The sequence below is a fragment of the Myotis nattereri genome (assembly GCF_964212035.1).
Source record: "Myotis nattereri genome assembly, chromosome: 6".
Lineage (NCBI taxonomy): Eukaryota > Metazoa > Chordata > Mammalia > Chiroptera > Vespertilionidae > Myotis > Myotis nattereri.
In genome coordinates, this window is record NC_138081.1 from 85255780 (window position 1) to 85278788 (window position 23009).

Consider the following 23009-nt stretch of genomic DNA (forward strand, 5'->3'; position numbering starts at 1 on the left):
TGCTTCAAAATGATTTCTAGTCTGTCAAACGGAAACATAACAGCAATTGTCTTTACAAGTTAACAGTGTTACAGTGTCTCTAACGGGCAAAAATACATGGGAAAGTGCTAAAAACTTAGGCATACACTAATTCAATTTTAAAGACATGAGAGACAAGAGATTTGTGATTATAACACCTAAATTATTTCAGTTTGTTTAATTACCACCGAGAGCAAACCATTTCCTTTCTAAAAAAGATCTCCTTATTTGTTACTTTAGTGACTTGAGTAATATTTCTCCAGTGGTTCATATAATACCACTTAATCTTGAACTAAATCCTTCCTTTAAAAACCATATAATCTTATATATTTCAACTATGAGTACAAATCAATAGCAGTATTATTAATATAATTTTTATTTCTTACTATAAAAGGGAGGAATGTCCTATGTATAAGTGTATTTCTTACACTTGTATTTTGCAAAGTGTTTTGCATAGGAGACTAGTTATATAATTGCTACATGAAAGATTTTAAGGTTATATAAGTTTGGGGAAAGCTCTCCAAGTTCATCACATATGTGCACACATTTGGGAAGTTTGATAGTAAAAAAACCGGCTAAACATTTTTTTTACTCAACATTTCTTGAAGTTATTCAACCATGATATATTCTTTCTTTTGTAATATAATAGCAGTGTTCAGCTGAACACACAGAGAAATTACCTTACATTTACTTAAAAGATCTTGGGAAGCAGTAGAGCAAAGATAAAAGAGTTTTTAAAAAACTAGTGACATATATTTAAAAAATCTAAATGAGAATGACAGGAAACAATGTTCAATTGTGTTGCAATTAAAAAAATGAAGTTATGCTAACATAAATTTATACGCAGGCATTGCTATCTCAAAATTTCATTTTATTTTTCCCCCCATAGAAACAACAAAAAGATCCCTAGAAAATTCTACTATAAATTCTTAGGGGAGAAGGTGTTCATTATTTTTCAGGATTAAAGAAAGTATTAAAATTACGCTGACATGAAAAATTGATTAATTGCTAGCAAGTGGCAATGGTGGTAAAGACTTCATAAGTATCCCTACAAACAGCCATGCATAACTATGAGGCACAGGTCAATCACCATTTCTATCACAGACTAATGTTTACTGAGTAACTACCAGGAATGTGCCATTGTAATATGCTAAGAGGGTGTGTTTCCACAAAGAAACTTATAATAAATTGAGAAAATAACAATGATCTTTACTATGTTAGTTCAAGGACATTTGTCGAATACCTATTAATCCAAATCCTGGAAAATAAAAAATAACATTGGTGGAGCAATTTATCTGTGAACCAAGAGGATTTCCTCACATATATACATAATTTATATGCTCATAATGATCTTGTATTTAGGTTCCAATATTTTACCCATGTTACAGGCAAGGAAGCTGAAATAAAGATCAAATGGATCCCCAGGTTACAAAGTTCATAGATAGGATGACCTGACTTCTTCCAACATAACAATGACATCACTCACATACTCTATTCGATTCCTAAGGCAGTGAGTGAAAATTTAACAATGTCACAAATTTTCCTCTCTGACTTCAAAGTAACCTTAAATAAAGTGTACCTTTCTCTTGCAACATATTCTGGATATAGTTTACTACAAAAGATAGAACCTCAAATATGCTATTGCCATTCTATTCTCAGAATAATAAAAATAGAGATGGAGTGCTGGCAGAGAACAGAAAAATATGTTACACCTATTTGCAATTGGGAACCTAATGTGATCCTTAGATCATAAATCTAGATGCTATGAATAACACAACAGGGTTGTAGACTTTATGTTCCTTAGGGCAGGGATTTTTATTGGTTTATTTCTTTTTTAAAAATATAATTTTATTTATTTCAGAGAAGAAGGGAGGGGGCATGAGAAATAGAAACATCAATGATGAAAGAGAATCACTAATTGGCTGCCTCCTGTATGCCCCAGACTGGGGATCAAGCCCACAACCTGGGCATGTGCCCTGACCAGGAATCGAACCGTGACCTCCTGGTTTATAGGTCGATGCTCAACCACTGAGCAACACTGGCCTGGCTTTGTTGGTTTATTTCATGTATTTTCTGTGCCTGAAACAGTTCCTGCTACATAGTAAGAGCTCAGTCAATGTTTCTGAATAAACAAATTAAGAATTTAGTTAAATAGTCAAATAGACATGGAAGCCTATTTTCTAATCTGTTAAATGGGGAAATTGGTCTCATGAGGATAACTAGAAGTGTTAAAATATTTAATTTAAAACGCTTATTATGGTTTGGGGCACAAAATTAATATTTAATATGTTAGATGTAATGTATACTAATAAGTATAGGAGATACCTTTCCAGAATTAAAATGTGGTACAGTCTTTTATAATCTGAAAGAGACCTCCATTGGCTACTTGGCTTTTGGAAATAAAAGTAATTTCTATTTTATGAGAAAAAAACACCCTTTTTATGCTTAATCTCTGAATGTTAAACACTTCTGTACTAAAAACCCCTTTTTTATTTCTAATGGTGACTTCAGTACTGTAACCTTGAAAGTTTTGTGAAAAAAATGTATCTTCTAGAGATTTGGGAGATGAAATATTTCTTAGCCAATTCAATCAATCAATCGAGTGCAGTCCCATTAGTAGCTGTGGAATCAATCAATAACAGGTACAGATTTTCTCAGCTGGTTGAAAGGAGAGACACATGCTCTGGGGTCCTAGGGAAGTTCTCCTCAGTCAGAGAAAAGGGAGGAAGCTTTGTAGCCACTGGAGGTAATGAAGTCAATGCAGAGGTTTCTATTTCTAGGCTACTTTGTGAGTTAATCTGATAGAATATCACAAAACTTACAAAACTCCAGTTTTCCCCATGTTAACATATTTCTTACTTTATATCTTCTTTGCCATTCTAAAATGAACTAGTTTCATTAATTATTTGAACTTATTTTCAATCTCCATTTTCTCTTTCTCTTATGACTAAACTAGAGGCCCAGTGCACAAAAATTTGTGCACTCGGGGGGGTCCCTCAGCCCCGCCTGTGCCCTCTCACAGTCTGGGACCCCTTGGGGGATGACCACCTGCTGGCTTAGGCCCGCTCCCTGGGGGATTGGGTCTAAGCTGGCAGTCAGACATCCCTCTGGCAGCCCAGGAGCCCTCAGGGGATGTCCACTTGCCAGCAGGGAGCAGGCCTAAGCTGCAGTTGGACATCCTTAGTGCTGCTGAGGAGGTGGGAGAGGCTCCCACCACTAGCACTGTGCTGGCAGCCATCAGCCTGGCTTGTGGCTGAGCAGAGCTCCCCCTGTGGGAGCGCACTGACCACCAGGGGGCAGATCCTGCATTGATCATCTGCCCCCTGGTGGTCAGTGTGTGTCATAATGACCAGTCATTCCCAGTCATTCTGTTGTTAGGGTCAATTTGCCTATTACCCTTTTACTATATAAGATAGAGGCCTGGTGCATGAGTGGGGGCTGGCTGGTTTGCCCTGAAGGGTGTCCCGGATCAGGGCGGGGGTCCTGCTGGGGTGCCTGACCAGCCTGGGTGAGGGGATGAGGGCCGTTTTCAGACTGGCCTCAGCCCCTTCTGAGTGGGGGTCCCAACTGGGATGCCTGGCCAGCCTGGGTGAAGGGCTGATGGCTGTTTGCAGGCTGGCCAAACCCCCCAGTGGGGACCCTCACCCCATGATGTTGTGGCCATCCTGGGTGAGTGGCTGATGGCTGTTTGCAGGCTGGCCATGACCCCAGCCACCCAAGCTCCCAGTGGAGGCTAGCTGGAAGCAGGTATCTGGGATTTATTTAGCTTCTATAATTGAAACTTTGTTGCCTTGAGTGGAGGCCACAGCTGACCAGAGCATGCGGGAAGCTTGGCTTCCTCCATCTCCAGGGCAATCAAGCCTCCTGCTTGTTCCAGCTCCGTGGCTTCCAGCCACCATCTTGGTTGGGTTAATTTGCATATAGTCACTCTGATTGGCTGGTGGGCATTGCTTGGGGCATAGCAGAGGTGCGGTCAATTTGCATGTTTCTCTTTTATTAGATTAGATATGCTTTTTTAAAAATATTTTTTATTGATTTCAGAGAGGAAGGGAGAGGGAGAGAGATAGAAACATCAATGATGAGAAAAAAATCATCCATCAGCTGCCTCCTGCACCACCCCCCCCCACCCCCACTGGGGATTGAGCCTACAATCTGGGCATGTGCCCTGACCTGGAATTGAACCCTGACTTCCTGGTTCATAGGTCGATGCTCAACCACTGAGCCACTCCGGCTGGGTGACTGACTATGCTTTTGTATTAGTTATAACACTCAATATATCATCCAGTTTTTAAAACAATGCTCTTAGCTCCAGTTTGTGGGGTGTTTTTTGTTTTTTTTTGTTTTTTTTTCAATTTAGTGGATCAACTCAATTATATTTATGTATGGAAATATTTTGCAAGACTGTGATGAAGTGTTTCATACTTGCGATGCTTAAGGCAAGATTTATATGTAGTAATTGAATCATATTCCAGAGAAAATATTTTAAATACCTCTTTTGGACAAACATGAGGAATCTTCCTTTTTCTTTCATATGCTGTTCAAATTTAGCTCTAAACACAAAACATCTTTAGAAAGGAAAATGGGACTGTTTGAGTGCAATAGAAAAGAAAAACAATATTAAAACATTAACTATCATGTCTTCTAATCTCACATCCCTGGTTTTAAAACAAAATACTCTCAGACTCAGGTACTGAGATTGATGTGACCAATAAGAAACAGAAGAGCCTGGCTGGCATGGCTCAGTGGTTGAGCATCGACCTATGAACCTGGAGGTCATGGTTCAACTCCTGGTCAGGGCACATGCCCGAGTTGCAGGCTTGATCCCCAGTGTGGGGCATCTAGGAGGCAGCTGACCAATAATTCTCTCTCATCATTGATATTTCTATCTCTCTCTCCCTCTCCCTTCCTCTCTGATATCAATAAAAGAATATTAAAGTAAAAAAGAAACATGCAGAAAAATAGGAAATAATTTTGGGGCCATGCTGGCCACTCAGACAAACCCATCAAGGTTCAGATAGTTTTCTTTGCTCTCCTCCTCACAAACTCTTCATTCTTGCTCCCTGCTCTGACCTTGGAAAAAGGGTTAAGTCTCATTTCACTTACATCATAGTGAGGGCTCATTTCTCATGTCGTTTTTTTTTTTTTCTAAGACCCCTTAGAGGATCAGGATGTAATGAAGAGGTATTTAGGGTAATATAGTTCAGTAAATGTTAATAATTAAAACATGCTGTACCAGGTGGTGCTAGTCCATTTAAAATGCTCTTCAAAAAATTTTATATTCCAGACAAAACTACTCAGTAGTCACACTTAAACATGGTATAATTTTCTCCTTTTCTTCAATGAAATAACCATAATCTACATTAATGAGAAATCCCATGCACAAATTTGCACGTTTTACTTTCACGTATCTCAAAGCAAGGTGATCATACACAATTTTGAAAAACCTACTATGTGGTGGGGAGGGAGAAAGATTTATGTTGATATATTTCAGTAAAGAGCCACAGAATAATAACTCTTTTTTGCCACCCTTTCTCAAGTACAGTGGGCCTTGACTTACGAGTGCCCCGACTAATGAGTTTTTTGAGATATGAGCCATCTCTCAGTCGATTTTTGGCTTTGAGTTGCGAGCTAAAATTCGGGTTATGAGCCAGCTTCAGATACCCCACTGCTAGATGGCTCAGCGAACGTCACAGTGAATGACACAACATCAGCCCAGCATCACGTGTCTCACTCATTCACGTTTGATTTGACATACGAGTAATTTGAGTTATGAGCTCCATCACAGAACAAATTAAACTCGTAAGTCAAGGCCCCACTGTATATGTGTAGCGTCTTTGATGAGTTGTCAGTGGGAGTGTGTTTAGTTTTTGCATTTCTCCGCAAAGGAATGCTCCATTTATGTAGAGTTTCCGCTTGTTCATTAAAGACAACTATTGTTGACTATCTTTGAGACAATGCATCATGCTACAAATGCTAAGACAATAGTCACAGTCCCTGCCTCATGAATTTCACAATGTATTTGGAGAAGACAAATGAGTAAATAATTACAAAGTATTGCAAATAATTACAATGTGCAGGGATGAGGGCTGACCTAGGATGCTAGAGTACAGATTAGGGACATCGAACCCGTCTTGGAAGGAGCTCAGGAATGGCTTCCAGAGGGAGACAATAGCTGAGCTGAGTCTTGATAAATGAGCATGGCATGGTGAAAACTTGCAAGACGGGGGAAAAGACATCAGCTTAAAAGGGAAACAGAATGAAAATTATGTAGTGGAGGCTATCATGGAGCTAGACACTGAGGAGGGAACGAAGTCCAAGTGGAAAAGCGGAAGTACTCCAGACACATTGGGGCCCTGTCATCAGCAGGCCTCTGGAACAGCTGCCCAGGGACAGCAGAGCATGGAGAACACTGTGGGATGACGCCAGCCTCCTTGTTGGAACCGTAGGTGGACTGAGATATCATTTACCAACACAGGGAACGTGTTTGGAGGAGAGAATAGTAGGTCATGGTTTGAAGTTGGAATTTATGAAGTTTAAATTTCCTTTAGTATATTTATTATTCTATAGGAACTTAGATATGTGGGTCAATAGTGAAGTAAACCCATATATCTCTTTATATTCCATTCTTCCCCAACTTTTCAAAGGATATGTGTGATATCTGGAACTCAGGTCCTTTCCTGTGCTCTTTGAAGGAGATGCACCTAGCACAGCATTTCAACCAAAACTCATTTCTATGACTGTTACCAGAATTAAACTCGTCCACAGCAATTGTTTCAATTAGTAGGTCAACCTTATAGGCTAAATACCTTTGAGGGACTGAAGTGCTTAGCATAACTAAGTGCTGAGTAAATGCTTGTCGAATAAATAATTGAATAGTTTGATAATCACGGTGTGATGTCAATGCTTTATCAAGTTCTATATAAAAAAAAGCTTTAAAGTAATGGTTCAGATTAACCTCCTCTATTTTTCTGTTGGTTTACGATTAAAATCTTCCAGTCTCACCAAGCTGGTATGGCTCAGTGGTTGAGCGTCAGCCTATGAACCAGGAGGTCACAGTTTGATACCTGGTCAGGCCACATCCCCAGGTTTCAGGCTCGATCCTCAGTGTGGAGTGTGCAGGAGGCAGCCAATCAATGATTCCCTCTCATCATGATGTTTCTATCTCTCTCTCCCTTTCCCTTCCTCTCTGAAATCTATATCTATAATAATAAAAGCGTAATATGCTAATTAGACCAGACAGCCAAACGACCTTCCAGATGACCTTCTGGACGAAGCCAGGACTGTGACAGCCGAGCCCCTTGCACAAATTTCGTGCATCAGGCCTCTAGTATATATATAAAATCTTCCAGTATCTCATACTTGATTATGGTGAAAACAACCATTTACTGTTAAACAGTTTCATCTACATAACTCGTAATCCATTTGAATATCAAAGGACAGGACCCAAAAGATCCCTCACCATTCATTGGAGACAATGGATAAAATAATTGTCTCAGAGGGATTATCAGAACAGAATGGTCAAAGAATGCTTGAATAACAACTAAAATGATTCCATTGTAATTTATTAGAGTACCGCTTCAAGAAATTTAACAAAATATTTGGTGACTAGAAAACTTAGCACAATACAAAGCCAATGAGGATGAAAAATCCCTTTCTCTATAGAAGTTTCACTGGGCTTATCTTTGTAGGAGGCCACATTAGCCACAGACCTCAATACAAATAGACCTTAAAGAACATCCCCAAAATGATCTTATCATTCTGCCGAGTACGATTGCTTTTAAAATTAAAGACAAACATGAACAATGCTTTTACTTCTTATCTACTAGACAGCATTTCTCTCTTAATACAAAATAAAAAAAGTTTCCAGAAATTTAATTCCAATTGTCAGAGGCACTTTTTGCTTACTAAATGGCTTTCAGAATACTAAGGGGCAATGTGCAGGCATTAATTATAATTTCTTTCCCTGATTTTCAGCTCAACATAGATAATGCTAAACTTCACATCATTTTTATAAAATCTCTACAAATATATTTCTGAACATTAGATAACACTACATTATTGTTTTAAACAAGTAAGTTTATGCTGTACATTTGATAAATGAGACTGTCCCTAAATAAGAATACCTCTGTAGAAAAAAAGGAGAAAAAGAAACATTTGTTTACATAAATTCACATACAGATCAAAAAGCATTTCTTTTAAAGTGTTATAATGTATTCTATATATTTCTATTTCTTCCATTTTAATTTTAATTAAGATTAGAAAAACTCATAAAATATGTAGCTGAATAATGATGGCATCTAAAAAAAATGCAATAAGATTTTGGAACTGATTCAAGCATCCTATAAAAATCTTTATGATATTTTTTGCCTCCTCCAAATGGTTTGCTTATTCAGTATACATAGTACAAAGTTTAGACATTAATCTTCAAGTCAATTTAAAAGGTAAAGTGCCTGTTGGTTTTTTCTGGCTAAGGTGTATAGCTACAGCACAGCCAACATCTGCTCTGTACTAAATAGATACATTATATTTGGACATACTCACTGGTCATAAAAACAAGGTTTTGTTAATCTGTCCTTAGACTTAAACATGCCCCCAAAGCAGAATATTTCTCTAGAGTTTGGTAAAGAGCATTACTAAAGAGCAATAAAGCCAAAAAGAATGCTGAAACATTTCAGGTTGATTCCTATTTAAATGTCATCTCCCTAGTAAATTATTTACTATTTAGATTTAAATTAATATTTAACATCTATAATAATAAAAGTGTAATATGCTAATTAGACCTGACAGCCGAACGACCATCTGGACGTCCTTCCAAATGATCTTACAGACGAAGCCGGGACCAAGGCAAACTGCTGCCGCTGCGAGGGCCAAGCCCCTTGCACGAATTTCATGCTTCGGGCCTCTAGCAAATATATAATTTTAGACCTGGATGAGATTTTAGAAATCATTTAATCTAACTTACTCCATTTCTTTTCTTTCATCACACACACATATATGTGATGTGATCACTATATATATATATATATATATATATATATATATATATATATACATATATATATCTTATAAAGTGATCACCCCAATAAGTGCAGTACCCACTTGGCACCATACATGGTTATTACAATATTATTGACTCTTATTGACCATGGCTGTTTTTATAACTGACAATTGAATATCTTGAACATCTTAATCCCTCTGCTTACATATGATGTTGGTAGTTGGGGAGAATTGGTGATCAGAGAGACCTGATAAATAGAATGGTGGGAATAGAAGCTAGAGTATAGTGAATTGATAATGAAATGGAGGTCAAGAGATGAACAAAAAGCAAGTAAAGATGGCAATCTTAAGAAGCTGAGTTGAGCAGTGATGGGAGAACAAGTATAAAACAATACAAAATCAAAGGAGGAGTGTGTGTGTGTGTGTGTGTGTGTGTGTGTGTGTGTGTGTTTTACTGTCACAACCTTTGTTGAGATTTTTTTTAAAAAGGAAATTAAAACTGACTATGGATAGTGCAAAGGTTGGAAAACAATGGCCTATGCAATGGCCACCAGTTTCTGTAAATAAAGTTTTATTGTAACACAGCCATTCCTATTCATTAACATATTGCTATGACTGCTTCTGTGCTACAACAGCAGAGTTGAATAGTTGCAACAGAGATCATAAGGCCCCAAATCCAAAAATATATACTGTCTGACTTTTCACAGTAAATTTACCACCCCTTGCACTAGGGTTCCTCATGCCATAACAGCAAATGATATTTCTAGTCATAAGAATTCTAAATTCAGTAGCAATTTTTTTTAATGTATTATACTGGGTTAGATAACATATAGATAATATTAATATAATTTTTTAAAAATTGTCTTAGTTTTTTTTCATCTTGCATAATTAAGTGTTAAAAATAATGTCTCAAAAATTGTCTTACCTTAATATAAAATTAAAATTTAACATTGCACATAAGAGTTTGTGAACAAATTATATTTTAATGGTAAAATGAAATTAAGCTAAGAGTTTTATTATTTAAAATGATTTTTTAAAATAGTAACTTGGCATGAACATTAAATTACATAGCCTATAAAATTTCAATAAAGAAGAAAAGCTGGGGTCTTGAAAGGCAACAAAATTTTTATTTTTTTAATTTTAATTTTCAAATTTATAGTGTTCCATCATATTCAGTGATGATTCAGTAAGAATTGAGTGACTCAGTCTTTAATATTTTTTTAACTTTGTCTAGGCAAAGAAGTCAAGCCTAAGCCTCCACGTATGTTATGTGCATGCCTAAATAAATAAATAAATAAATAAATCTTAAATGCATGCTTTTAATCATCTTCTGATTCCATTGTTGAATATTTTGCTTAAATCCAAAACTTAATTATTTTGTGAAGAAAATGTGCCTATTATCCTAAGTGTTCTTCTGAGAATATGCTATGCTAAAATTTTCCTTCATCATTTATTCACTGGAGTTACAAACCAGTACCCTAATTAACCTCATTAAAATTTTTAGTTTATATTTATTTTGTCTCAAAAAAAACCTCTTGTGATTGCTAATGAAGAGCCTTTATTTGTGTTTGTATTAATTTGCTACTATATAAGAAAAAGAAAATTAACATGGCATACTAAAAAACTGAATAATATGTAAATGAAATAGGGTGGACAAAAGTAGGTTTACAGTTGTGAGTACACAAAAATTTATTCTTGTATTATTCATTATTTTTAATTCATTCTTGTATTATTTTCCATACTAACAACTACAAACCCACTTTTGCCCGCCCCTGTATGCATGAGTACAGGAAATAAATATTTTATATAATCATCATTACAACTGTACATCTATATTTTCAGAGCCACAACTAAAAAAAGAAGGGAAGCCAGGTATGTATATTTTATGTATAAATTCATACTTGCATTCTATGTTTATAATGAATAGCATAACTTGTTTTGCAAATGCTGTGTCCTAGTGTAAATATTACATCAAAATTTTATCTTTGACCAACTTTTTAAAATAAAACAAACATAGTACTTGTTCCTAGAGGGAAAAAGAAAAACTCCTGAGAAATGTATATGGTTCAGAAAAAAACAATTGACTAATTGGGTTCAATCCTACACAACCACTATTTTTGCTGATTTTATGTGCTGACATAGGCATCATAAATATTTCATCAGAAACACAGCTGCTCTCACTCTCCTCTTCCTGGGGGCTCCTGAGTGAGATAAACATTTCTGAGGGCTGTAGCAGGCAGCAGAAACCATTTTAAATGAACAAAGGGAATTCAGATCCTCATAACAGTTAAAATTCTGGTTCATGTTTATAACTGGATTAGGGTTGTATGGCTGCTATAATAAAATACACAAACCAGGTGGCTTAAAACAACGGAAACTTATTTTCTCATAGTTCTAGAAGCTAGAAGTCTGAAATCAAGGTGTCAACAGGGCCATGTTTTTCTTGAAACCTGTAGGGAAGAATCAATCCTTGCATCTTCTGGCTGCTGGTGTTTGCCAGCAATCCTTGGGGTTCCTTGGCTTGTAGAAGCATCACTCCCATCTCAGGTTCTGTCACCACTTGGACATCATCTCTCTTTGCGTCTCTATCTTTGTACCTTTTCTCCTCTTCTGATGACACCAGTCACGTCCCACTCCCATATGACAAACTCTTAATTCATTATATTTACAATGACCCTGCTTCCAAATAAGGTCACATTCTGAGGTAGTGGGTGTTAGGATTCCAGCATGTTTTTTGGAAGACGCAATTCAATGCAGGGAGGTCTGCTCACTGCCCTCCCCCAAATGTATGCCCTTCACATGCAAAATGCATGCATCCCATTCCACAGTCCTTAAGTCTCATCCATTTTAGCATCAACTCTAAGTCCAAAATTTCATCAACTCTAAGTCCCAAATCTCATTATGTAAATCAGTTATGCGTGAAACTCGGGGTATGATTCTTCCTGCAGACAATTCCTCTCCGTATGTGAACCTATAAAGCCAGAAAACAAATTACTGCCTCCAAAATAAAACAGTGGGACAGGAATAGGATAGACATTTCCATTTCTAAAGGGAGAAATTGGAAAGGAAAAAAAGGATTCACGGGTTCCAAGTAAATTCAAAACATAGCAGGAAAAATTCCATTAGATTTCAAAGCCTGAGAAAATCCTCTCTGGCTCACTGCTGTATCCTTTGGGCCAGGTAGGGTGTTACTCTGCCCTCTTGCACCATCTAAGTGGCAGGCCTGCCCTCTCTACATGAGGGGGTCCCATCCGCCCAGGTTTGGATCCATTGCTCTGCCCTTCAAGTTGTTAACCCTTTATTCCACCCCATTTCTGTCCCTTTGTATCCATGCTATGTTGCCTCTCTGCTTGTGTAATAGTCTCGAAAACATGACCAGTCTTGCTTTCAGGTAATGGGGGGTCTAAGCCATTGGACAGGAAGGCCGTCCATAGATCTTTCCTGGATCACCACGTCGCTATTGCTGCCTTCTGCTGAGATGGTGGATTGGATCCATGAGTCACACATTATTCTTTACCCATTTCAGCAAAATGTTGTCCATCCACACCCGTGGCCCTATCCCCCATGCACGCTATTTAGCTAGGCTGGAAATTTTCCAGATCTTCAAATGCTAGTTCTTTTTGCTTAACAGTTCCTTCCTCAGCTTATCTTCCCTTTCACATTTTATTCTGAGCAGCAAGGAGGAATCAGGCTTACTGTTTCACACTTTGCTTGGAACCTTCCTCAACTAAATATCCGTATTCTTCATTTACAAATTCTACCTTCCAGCCAACAGAAGAACACAGTTCAGACAGGTTTTTTGTAACCAACATCACCCTTCCTCCAGTATTCACTAACATGTTCCTCATTTCCTTCTGAGATCTCAGCAGAAGTACATTCAACATTCCTATTTCTAACAATGTTCTGTTCATGATGACATATGTATTCTCAAAGCAACAGAAGCTTGCTCTGTAGCCCCCTTCCCCCAACTCCTTTTGAGTCCTCAGCAGAATAGACTTTAATGTCAATACATCTGGCTTTTTATATCAAGTGCCTCAAAAATTTTTCAGCCTCAGCCCATTACCCAACTCCAAAGCTACTTCTGTATTTATAGGTATTTGTGACCTCACTTCTCGGTACTAAAATGATGTTTCTTTGGAAGGCTGGAATAAAGCGCCACAAACTGCGTAGGCTAAAACACTGAAAATTTATTCTCTCATAGTTCTAGAGGCCACAAGTCCAAAATTAAAATGTCAGCAGAGCCACAGTTCTTTTGAGGCTTATAGAGGAGAATCTTTGCCAGAAATCCTTGCTGTTCCCTGGCTTGTAGAAGCATCATGCAAGCTCTGCCTCCCTCAGCACTTAGACATCTCCTTTCTGTGTGTTTCTATCCTGTTGCTCTTTTCTTTTTTCTTCTGAAGGACATCAGCCAGATTGGGTTAAGGGTCCATCCTTCACCAGCATGACTCTGTCTTACCTAAATCAATCACGTCTGCAACAATCCTACTTCCACATAAGGTCGTGTTCTGGGGTGCTAGGGTTAGAACCTCAAGATATCTTTTGATAGGACACAATTCAAGCCATAACACTATTTGTGTAAACTTCTAAATCACATAAGCACCCAATTATTTCAAAAAGACTCTTCCAACTCTCTAATCATTTATCTTATGCTGACATTGGAACTATTCTTTACAACAATCATCTTGAGAAAACAAAATTCACGTTAAAATCAATTAGCAGTAGCAACAACGTAGTATAGGGCAAGGTTCTAACTTCTGTGTGTTTCCTAGTCCAGCATTGAGAAACTATCATGAAATTGGAATAATTTTAGAGCAGTTTTGCTTTTTCAATTATGGTAAACAAAATGATTTTCCAAAAATGAATTTGGTCTCTAGTTTGTTTTTTCCAATTTTTTAATTTCTGCCTTTTGTTTTTCCTTCAGAGCCACAAGTGAAAAAGGAAACAAAACCAGGTAACATTTTTTTTATTGTTTAATTGATAGAGTTGCTATGGCTTCATTTTAGAATTAAAAGAGGCTTATCACCCACCATTGGGGATTCACACAGTCTCCCTGATCCTCATTTCTGCTCCATGGATCAATATGGTTTTATAGCACTGGATTAGTTGAGAATGGGGATATCCCATTGGCAAAAATATAAAAAATATGGCTTTAAATGGGTTTCAGCAGAGACTCCAGTATTTACGAGGTATTTTTTTGGGTTCTTCAAAACTAAGTATGATAATTTGTGGGCTTTTTCTGACAACACACCAGTCATAAAATTGCAAAATTGTAGACTACTGAGATTTAAAGGGAAAGAGCACAAGAATTATTATTATATATTATTATTACATATATTATTATTATTAAATACCTCCTACGAGTCAAGGAATAGCATAGAATTTTTATATTCATCATATAACTGTGAGAGACATGAAACATGACAATTACTGCTCATATTATCTGTAGAAACAATTCAATAGACCAAGTTCAGAAATTGTTATTCTTCCCAGATTTTCAAGTTAATAAATGTTGGAGTTAGGATTCTGCCCATGCCTGATTTACTCAAAACCCTGGGTGCTCTCAGTAAGAGATTGCCTCAGACTCACAATCATTTTATTAGAAGTAACATTGACCTTTCCAAGTTTACATTGCTATTTAGTGTTATGTCCCAACTCTGATACCAACTAGCTATTTACCTGAGGCAAGTTACAAAAACCCTCAGGCTCTATGGAAGTGATTTCTTCATTATAAAAAAATTACACAGCAGGATTCTTTAATATCAATAAATTCAAGAATCCAAGTCTCTCTCTCTCTCTCTCCCTCTCTCTCTCTCTGTCACACACACACACACAATACTATTATTACCCATTTAATTCTTACCAGCTCTTACTTAGCAACTTATTATAAGCTTGAATCTAGTTGCTCTTATAAACAACATATATACAATGTAACAAGGCTCATAGATGCCTAGCTATTGTTTTCTGATTTATTTTTCTGACTATATTTATTATGCAGATGAATATGTATTACCAGATAGAAACACTTTGCATATTCTCCCTCCCTCCCTTTTTTAAAACCAGAAGCCTAAAGCCATTTGAAACTTCTAGTTATGCCTAATATCATTTAAAATTTTTATTTATTATTGTTAAATAATATAGTTTTGCAGTGATTTTATTTAATATTATTTATTTTTGTAAATCAAAGGTTTTTAGCTTCATCTGAAAAAGCTTAAATGCACAGTGTACATATGAATTTTATCTATAATACTCCTATAGGATCTTCTATAAGATATTTTTAAAACATGTTTAATAATATATATTTTCACATTATTTCACTTGACCATTGTACTCTATTCCAACCATTGCCTAAGCTCTCTGTTTTAGTACTGATGCTTTATTATGGTCTGATCTTTGGGTATTACGGATGCTTAAGTATAAATAATAATTCTTGGTATATGGTTTTTTTTAAAGCTAAAACCTTTAAGGTTTTCATGTAAACTAGAATGACATGAACATTTAAGAAGGGTTTTTCTCCATGGCACAGTTGTTGAAGTCACAGAGAAAAATCACTGTATGTTGGTTTATAAAGCTCAACACCTAAAAATATTTTCTTTTAATTATTTTTAGAACAAGACATAGTGAAACCAGAAAAGCCTGTTTCTCATGGTAAACCAGGTATTTTGCAGGTGGTATTTGCCGTATCGGATTTTTTTCGTTCTAGCAGAATGAAGAGCTTAGAGTCAATCTAAAGTGATTAGATAGGATCCAAGTTTTGGGCCATCCAGATTCTGGAACATTCCATTTTAGTCATCATCACAATGTGTTTTGTACTGAAGACTTGACCAGTCCCAAGTAATGACACAGCTAATCTTCCTTCTCATTAGAGAATTAGCTAAGCACCAAGACACCATAGCCAGCACTCAGGTGAATGGGCTTTAGATATTACATTATCTTCTGTTTGGGGCAAGGCATCCTTAGGAAATGTTTGCAATTCAGATTGGCTTTTTCAAACGTGATCATCTCAGACTCCAAAATAAGAAAAGGAAATTGACATTTCTCCCTACTTCCTTCCCTCCTTTCTCCCTTACTCCATCGTCGTCTCCATTCCTTTCTTTTTATTCCTGTTCTCACATTTTGGACAAAGTAGAGTGAAAGTGTTCTGCTCAGAAAGATAAATATAGAAGTTACCAAGATGAGTTTATTAATTAGTTCTTGCTTAAGAAGAGAAACTTTGTTTTAATTTAAGCTAATTAAGTAATAATTTTATCTTGAGGCAGCCCTAAGCTTGTTATTCTGTAGAATTTTTTTTTTTACTTCATTCCATGCTAAAATATTTACCAAATGTTATGAATATGGTTTGTCCAGAAACTTTTAAAAGTTAAAAGCATACTTTCTATAAACATATCTTGGGGAACCTTTTACTTACATTTTTCAAATTTTACTTTAAAGAATCTATTTACAATGGGTATGAGTTAGAATGCTTTCATTTGCTTATGTTTTTTGAAAATATGAGACATCAACCACAGAACCCATGGGAATAAAGAAAGCAAGACTGGAGTGTGTGAAGGAGAGAATAGCTGTGTATATCAACATCAGCAAAACAAGAGAAACAATTTTTAAAGAATAATGAAAATCTGTTATTTTCTTCGCTGTTTCTGATGTCAGTCATTTTGAGTTATTACAGTCAGTTATTACAGAGAGAATGGGAGATTTTAGGCTTTGAATGAGCAAATGCATTATCCTCTAACTCAACCCTCTTTTATTTCAGTAACAACAACGAGACTCTTTCAATTCTGTTTCCCTATAAAGCTTCCCTCTTTGGATATTTAACCAGCTGATTGACCCCCATGTTAAATACTTGAAAAGTTTAATTTTATAAGATCATTGTAATAATCACTCTACTTTGACCCAAATATTTAACTAAGTTGATAAAAACAGAGAGAACAGAAGACATCCTATAAATATACCACTTTTGTCCGGTCCCAGCTTTATACCATAAAAAAACTTGAGTTTCCAAGCTAATCCTGGATTCCCAGGGAGGCCTCTTGCCTGACAAGATAAAAGATTGCTTCTTTCTATTCCAATTCAATAATGAAAAGGGGGTACATGTTTTATAAAACAACACTTTTCTGAAGACAAACACAGTGAAGTACAGTAAAGACAGGAATAAGGAGTGTGTGGGCAGGTTGAGGGATGATTTAAGTAGGAAAACTCTTATGGCCAAATAAATGCAAAGGACGTCTGCAGGTGGACAAGTTTTCTTTGTGCTTTCATCCAACTTAAATAAAAGACATCACTTTCTATTTTGTTAAGGAAACAGCTATGTTTTTCTCAGTATTGGTGTTATTTCAAAAAGAATACACAATATCAAGGTTGAAGTATGTCATTATTTGTACTGACACATTTCAAATTTTTCCCATCACAGAAGAAAAAGGTGTCAAGCAGGTAAAAGCCACCACAATAGAAAAAACAGGTAAATAGATATTTTATATTTTTCTTCTATATCAGTTTTTTTTTGTTATATGAGTATACACACACACACACATACACATCTTCACTGAAGTTTGTATGTTTTTAGTGCCATAAATTCTAAGATTCTAAATTCTTGTAAATAACTAAAGTTATACTCAATAAAACTTAACACTGGAAAACTGGAGTAACATAATTTTATTTTGTTAAATGTGATTGACCTAAGTTTACATATAATACTTGAAGAAATCCATGTCATGCATTGATTATCATGTATTAGTAAGTGTTTAATCTTATCTTGAAGCCACATTTTCTCAAAATATAAAGAGGCAAAAAACTTAAATTCTCTGTTATTTATGCACTATATAGAATAATTTCCTCTCATGAGAACTCCACAGAGAGCTACCTGGTTGTATAACTTTTAAAATCTGTCCTAAACAATGATGAGCAGAATATGTAATATTAAAGGAAAGACAGTCCATCCTTTTATATTTTATGTGAGAAAAATAAAGTGCACACACTCTTGCAGTTCTAGAAGTCTTTTCTGTAAGGATGAACAAAACTGTGTCTTCAGTCCTATTGACAACTTGACACACAGAATCTCCTCCATTTGACTCCAAAACAGAAATCCCCCACACCTTGGTCATCAAGAGTCCCATCTCTTATTAAAAATAATTCCAAAGGAAAAAGTCTGTGAAGTAATTTCTTTTAACTGAGATAATTATGATAATAAAGTTTTAAATACAGTCTCTCAGAGAAAACATAAAAGAACTCGAGAAAGAACTATTAAGAGAAATTACAAGCTAATATCACATGAGAAAAAAATGCATAAGGCCACTTCGCATTCCTCTTATGACAATGTACTCTATTCAAATCATTGCCTAAGCTCATAATTTCAGTTAATGTGCCCCTAATATTCACCCTAAGGTGTTACTGTTGCCTCCTGAGTATCTTATTTAGTTATATGGTATTTGGGGATTAAAAAGAAAGTAGCCCAATGTATTTGTTCCAAATGCATGGATTGTTTTAAATTTTACATACATTTTGTGTGTCTTTGTTTTTTATTAGCAGAGAGAATAGATTAAGTTTAAGAAGAAAATCTAAAAACTAAGAAAGTATAATGCTAAGGAATTATTTTCTATGGTTTATACTCATCAATATGGCATTTATTTTTTTTCCATTCTCCACAGTCAAGCCTAAATCAGCAAGTAAGAGATGAAAAGAATAAAAGCTGAAAAGTATTGCTTGATCATTTCAAGTTTAACCATGTGCTTTTCTAAAAAATATTTTTAGTGTTGCCTCTGACTAAAACACCCATATAGGTGACAAGTTAATGTTATTGTTATGGCTTTGATTTAACATCCTTCCCTTTCACTACTAATTAATAGTTAACTATATTATTCAGAAGACATATCTGGAAATTGTATTGATATTAATATTAACATAGTGAGTCCATATCAGCTATAAAATAACACTAAGAAGTTTGGATAGATGAGCACCTTTCAAACATACATAATACATAACAAAAAATAGGATATGCTATATAATTGTTAGCATTATGAACCACATACAGTTTTAATTTGTATGTTTTAAGAAGCATTAATTATATCATAGATATTCATTGGTATTTAGAAATTCATAAGATTATAAACATTTTGTGATTTATTAAAATCATGGAATTTTCTCATGAGTGTGAACTTCAATGATCAGTAATGTTATTGTTCAGGAGTTATACAGAGCTTAATACAGTTGCGGGAGTTTAAAAGCTGACTATTTGACTCAGGAAGGTGGGAACATTTGCCCATTGCTACAAAAATCATAAATAAGTCCAAGATTGTATCAAATTGTGATGATGGTTCTTGAATTATATATATTTGTGAAACAGAAGCTTAGATGAAGGCATAAGTTGGTCAAATATTCTCTAGCTCCTGTATGAAAATGGATCAACCAGGTCCAAAGATGAATTTGGTGAGGCCGTTAGGAGGCTGTATAAATTGTTTAGGAGATATGCTACAAACATAGAGGCTAAATATCCCCATCCTAGAACCGCTCACATTTTGAAAGAACATTTTATAGTATTATTACTATAACTATTATGCTATTGTGTTGTTATTAGTATGACAGTCTTGAATATTAACTTCTTAATTTCCTTTTTATTTTGCATGCTTATTTAATATTAATATTTATGCAGACTAAGTTCATTGAAGTTCATTTTTGAATTCTGTCAATCCCTAATTTACATATATCCAATTTAGTCTTATGTCAGTGTGGATCCCACATCTCCCCACCTCCTTCACTGTTGGTGAAACCATGTCAGGGATAAATAGCAGTACTTTTAGAGTCTCCAAACTCAGGAGTGAGATAAGCAAAGAATGGGTAAATATCAATAATATCTCATGAAGACTAGCCCTGGAGGTGATTAGAAAGAAAGAATTAAAAAGAATTAATGTTTGGCAATGGTCTCTATTTTTGAATATTCTCAATTTTATTTGAAATATCCTACCCTACATGGCTTCATTTGGAATTCTACTTTTGATGTAAGAGAGAAACCTCTTTTTTTCTTTTATTTGAATATTTTTCAGAGACGAAGAGGGATATCAGTTACACGTTTTGATTCAGTTTGTCATGTCCTAGACTTAGCTCACATTTATCTGTGAGAATTCTAACTGGACCTGTAAAGAGAGTGTGTGTAGTCCAGGAAAATGCAAATACAAATGTGGTACTTTCTGGAATAGGGCAGGTCTAGGTTAACTTTCTACAAGAGACATATGTCCAGCACCAAATTGCTTCTGACCCAGTGAGAAGGGAACTAGAAGGAGTCAGAGAGGTAAAAAGGGGGCTTGTATATGCCAAGAGCAAATGTCATCAACTTTAAAATATCCCCAAGGAATGACTCAACCTTCAGCAAAGAAAGAAAAATCCTCTTCTTGTTCCCCTCTTTGTCATATTCTATCTTCTTCTTTTATACCACCTGGCCCCAAGAAGGCTAGTATCTTTGCAACTGTCTTACAAGATGCCCTGAGAATGAACCTGACCTTGTTTTTAATGTGTTTCTATGGCAATATGCTTTCTGTGTTCCAAGTTACATGCAAATGACTTTGGGGGCATGCTTCCATGTCAGTGATAGCCTGCAAATATATAAATAAGAAAAGCTTGCTACACAAACAATCCACTGATCACCAATTTTGATTTCTGTCTCTCTAGAAAAAGCTGAACATCAAGAAAAAGAATCTCCACATATAAAAACGGGTGATCTTGTCTTTTGGTTTACATTGTATTAATTCATTACTTTTATTAAATTTGAAAATGAAAGCAAAGCATAAAATGCTTTTTATTTTATTTTCTGAGAGTGCTTAGTCTTCTAGTTTTGTGGTAAAACCTAGTTTATCTGACATGGGGCTGTGGTATTGTTGACAAACATTTTGCTGAATGTTATAACTAATATATATGGATTAGAAAACATGCTATTATAATACAGCACTACTAACGAAATAGTATTTTCTTTCGTATTCACAAGACCCTTTCAATATTACTTGACTGTTGTCAATATTAATATAATTTATCGTATTGATGACATTGATTCACTATAGTATTATAAAATATCCTATAAAATTGTACATACTTCACTGAAAACTAGTAATGAATTTCAACAAGACATATTTTCTTTAAATATAAGTTATACCATTCTTTAATAGCTTATTTTAAGAATATTCATCAATTTTTAATACGTATAATATTTGGCATGTTTCAAACACTGAGGCAAATAGGAGACTGAGAAGATATCCCTCCCTCTTCTTTTTTTCCTATTATACCAGTTCCCATTCCCAAAATATCTAGTAATGTCCAATAGGTAATCACTGTTTTTTCTTAATGTATCTGTCTAGCAATATATACATACACATACATATTCACAAGTAATACATATTCCCACTTTTTATAAAAATCATAGCATAGTATAAATTATCTTTTTCTGAGATTTTTCTATTCATGGGTGTATTTTGAAGATATTTTTATATCAGTAGATAAAAATTCATCTCATTAATATGATTATCTTATAGGTATAGCTGTACACACTTAACTAGTCTCTGATTGACATATCATTGAGTAGTCTAACAAGCTTTCTTTAATGATTTACAGTAATAAATACATCTACGTATCTAGTCTTGTGAATTTATCTTTGGGGTAAAATTTCAGAAAGTAACATTTTTTAAGTAAAGTGGTGTATTCAATGTAATTTATATAGATTTTTTCATTGCTCTCTAAAAAAGTTGTATCAGTTTGTGTTGCCTACTATTAATTGGTTGACCTAATTTTAAATGCTTCCCATTCTTCACAATCATGAACAAATGTTAGCTACTTTTTAATGACTAAATAGATCTTGAGATATAAGACTGAATAATTAAAGCTTTTGATTAATAACTTCAGAAGACAAGCGATCTTGGAGGAAGAGGTCAAGCTTTGCATTTTTCACCTACCTCTTATTTATTCTTCCTACGATTTTAAAAGTCAGCACCTTCATTTAAAAACTAGATTGGGAAAGTTTAAATAGTTTATATTAATTAATATGTATTCTGTAAAGGCAGTGATAAAAGATGCACTTTATGCCATTGAGAATCAGGAATTCAGATTACCATGAACATTCATCTTGTATCAAACCAAAGATGAGGTTTTACAAGAATAAAGAAGAGAACATGACCCGAGAGCATTGGCCTGCAGACTGAAGGGTCCTGGGTTTGATTCCAGTCCCAGGTTGCGGGCTGGATCCCCAGTGGGGGGCATGCGGGAGGCAGCGGATCAGTGATTCTCTCTCATCATTGATGTTTCTATCTCTCCCTCTCCCTCTCTCTTCCTCTCTGAAATCAATAAAAATATACTTAAAAGGAAAAAAAGAAGATACCATGAAGAATCTATATTTTGAAGCTTTACAACTTCTTGTTTGGGAATGCATTGGGAATATGACTTACAAATTATTCAAAATGCATTACTTATTGCTCATTTTAATTATAAGTTTAGCCTTTGCCTATTTTAACTTGAGCAAATAGAAATACGAAACAAAAATGGCTGATATTTTTTCTACAGGTAGAAAATTATCACTAATTTTCTTTTCTTTTTACTTTTTAGACAAACCAAAACCAACTTTAAGTAAGTGTACCATTTTAGAATTTTAAGAACTTGCTATTATTTTGAATGTGTAATTTATTTGAGTTGTACATGCAGTCAAAAAGTACATAATGGCTATAGCCATTATGACGTTAACAATAGAAATGATTTAGATTGAGAAATAATATCGTATGTATTGTATTTATTAACCCTTGAACATGTATTTATTGAGCACTTATTAGATGTATTATGCCATACCAGGATATATAAAGAATGCCTAAAAAGATTTTTTTTTTTTTGTTTTCATACTGAGAGGAGTTAGAAACAGGGCTAGGCATGTAGGGTCAGGGGTGAGAGGAAGGAGGAAATATGGACATGACAGTTGGAGCCAGCTAAAACTGTTACAGGATTCCAGGCCGGAGAAACAGGGACACTGAGACAGGAAA

General features: G+C 35.3%; 1 protein-coding gene across 1 annotated transcript in view; it reads left to right on the forward strand.

Annotated features, from left to right (window-relative positions):
* Nucleotides 1-23009, forward strand: part of TRDN (triadin) — a 270709-nt gene that overhangs the window by 232070 nt on the left and 15630 nt on the right. Inside the window, exons 25-32 of the mRNA XM_081094750.1 lie at nt 10250-10276; nt 10858-10887; nt 13937-13966; nt 15622-15669; nt 17420-17467; nt 18654-18671; nt 20668-20712; nt 22585-22605. Coding sequence (XP_080950876.1) covers nt 10250-10276; nt 10858-10887; nt 13937-13966; nt 15622-15669; nt 17420-17467; nt 18654-18671; nt 20668-20712; nt 22585-22605 — 267 coding nt within the window. The remainder of the gene's footprint in view (nt 1-10249; nt 10277-10857; nt 10888-13936; nt 13967-15621; nt 15670-17419; nt 17468-18653; nt 18672-20667; nt 20713-22584; nt 22606-23009) is intronic.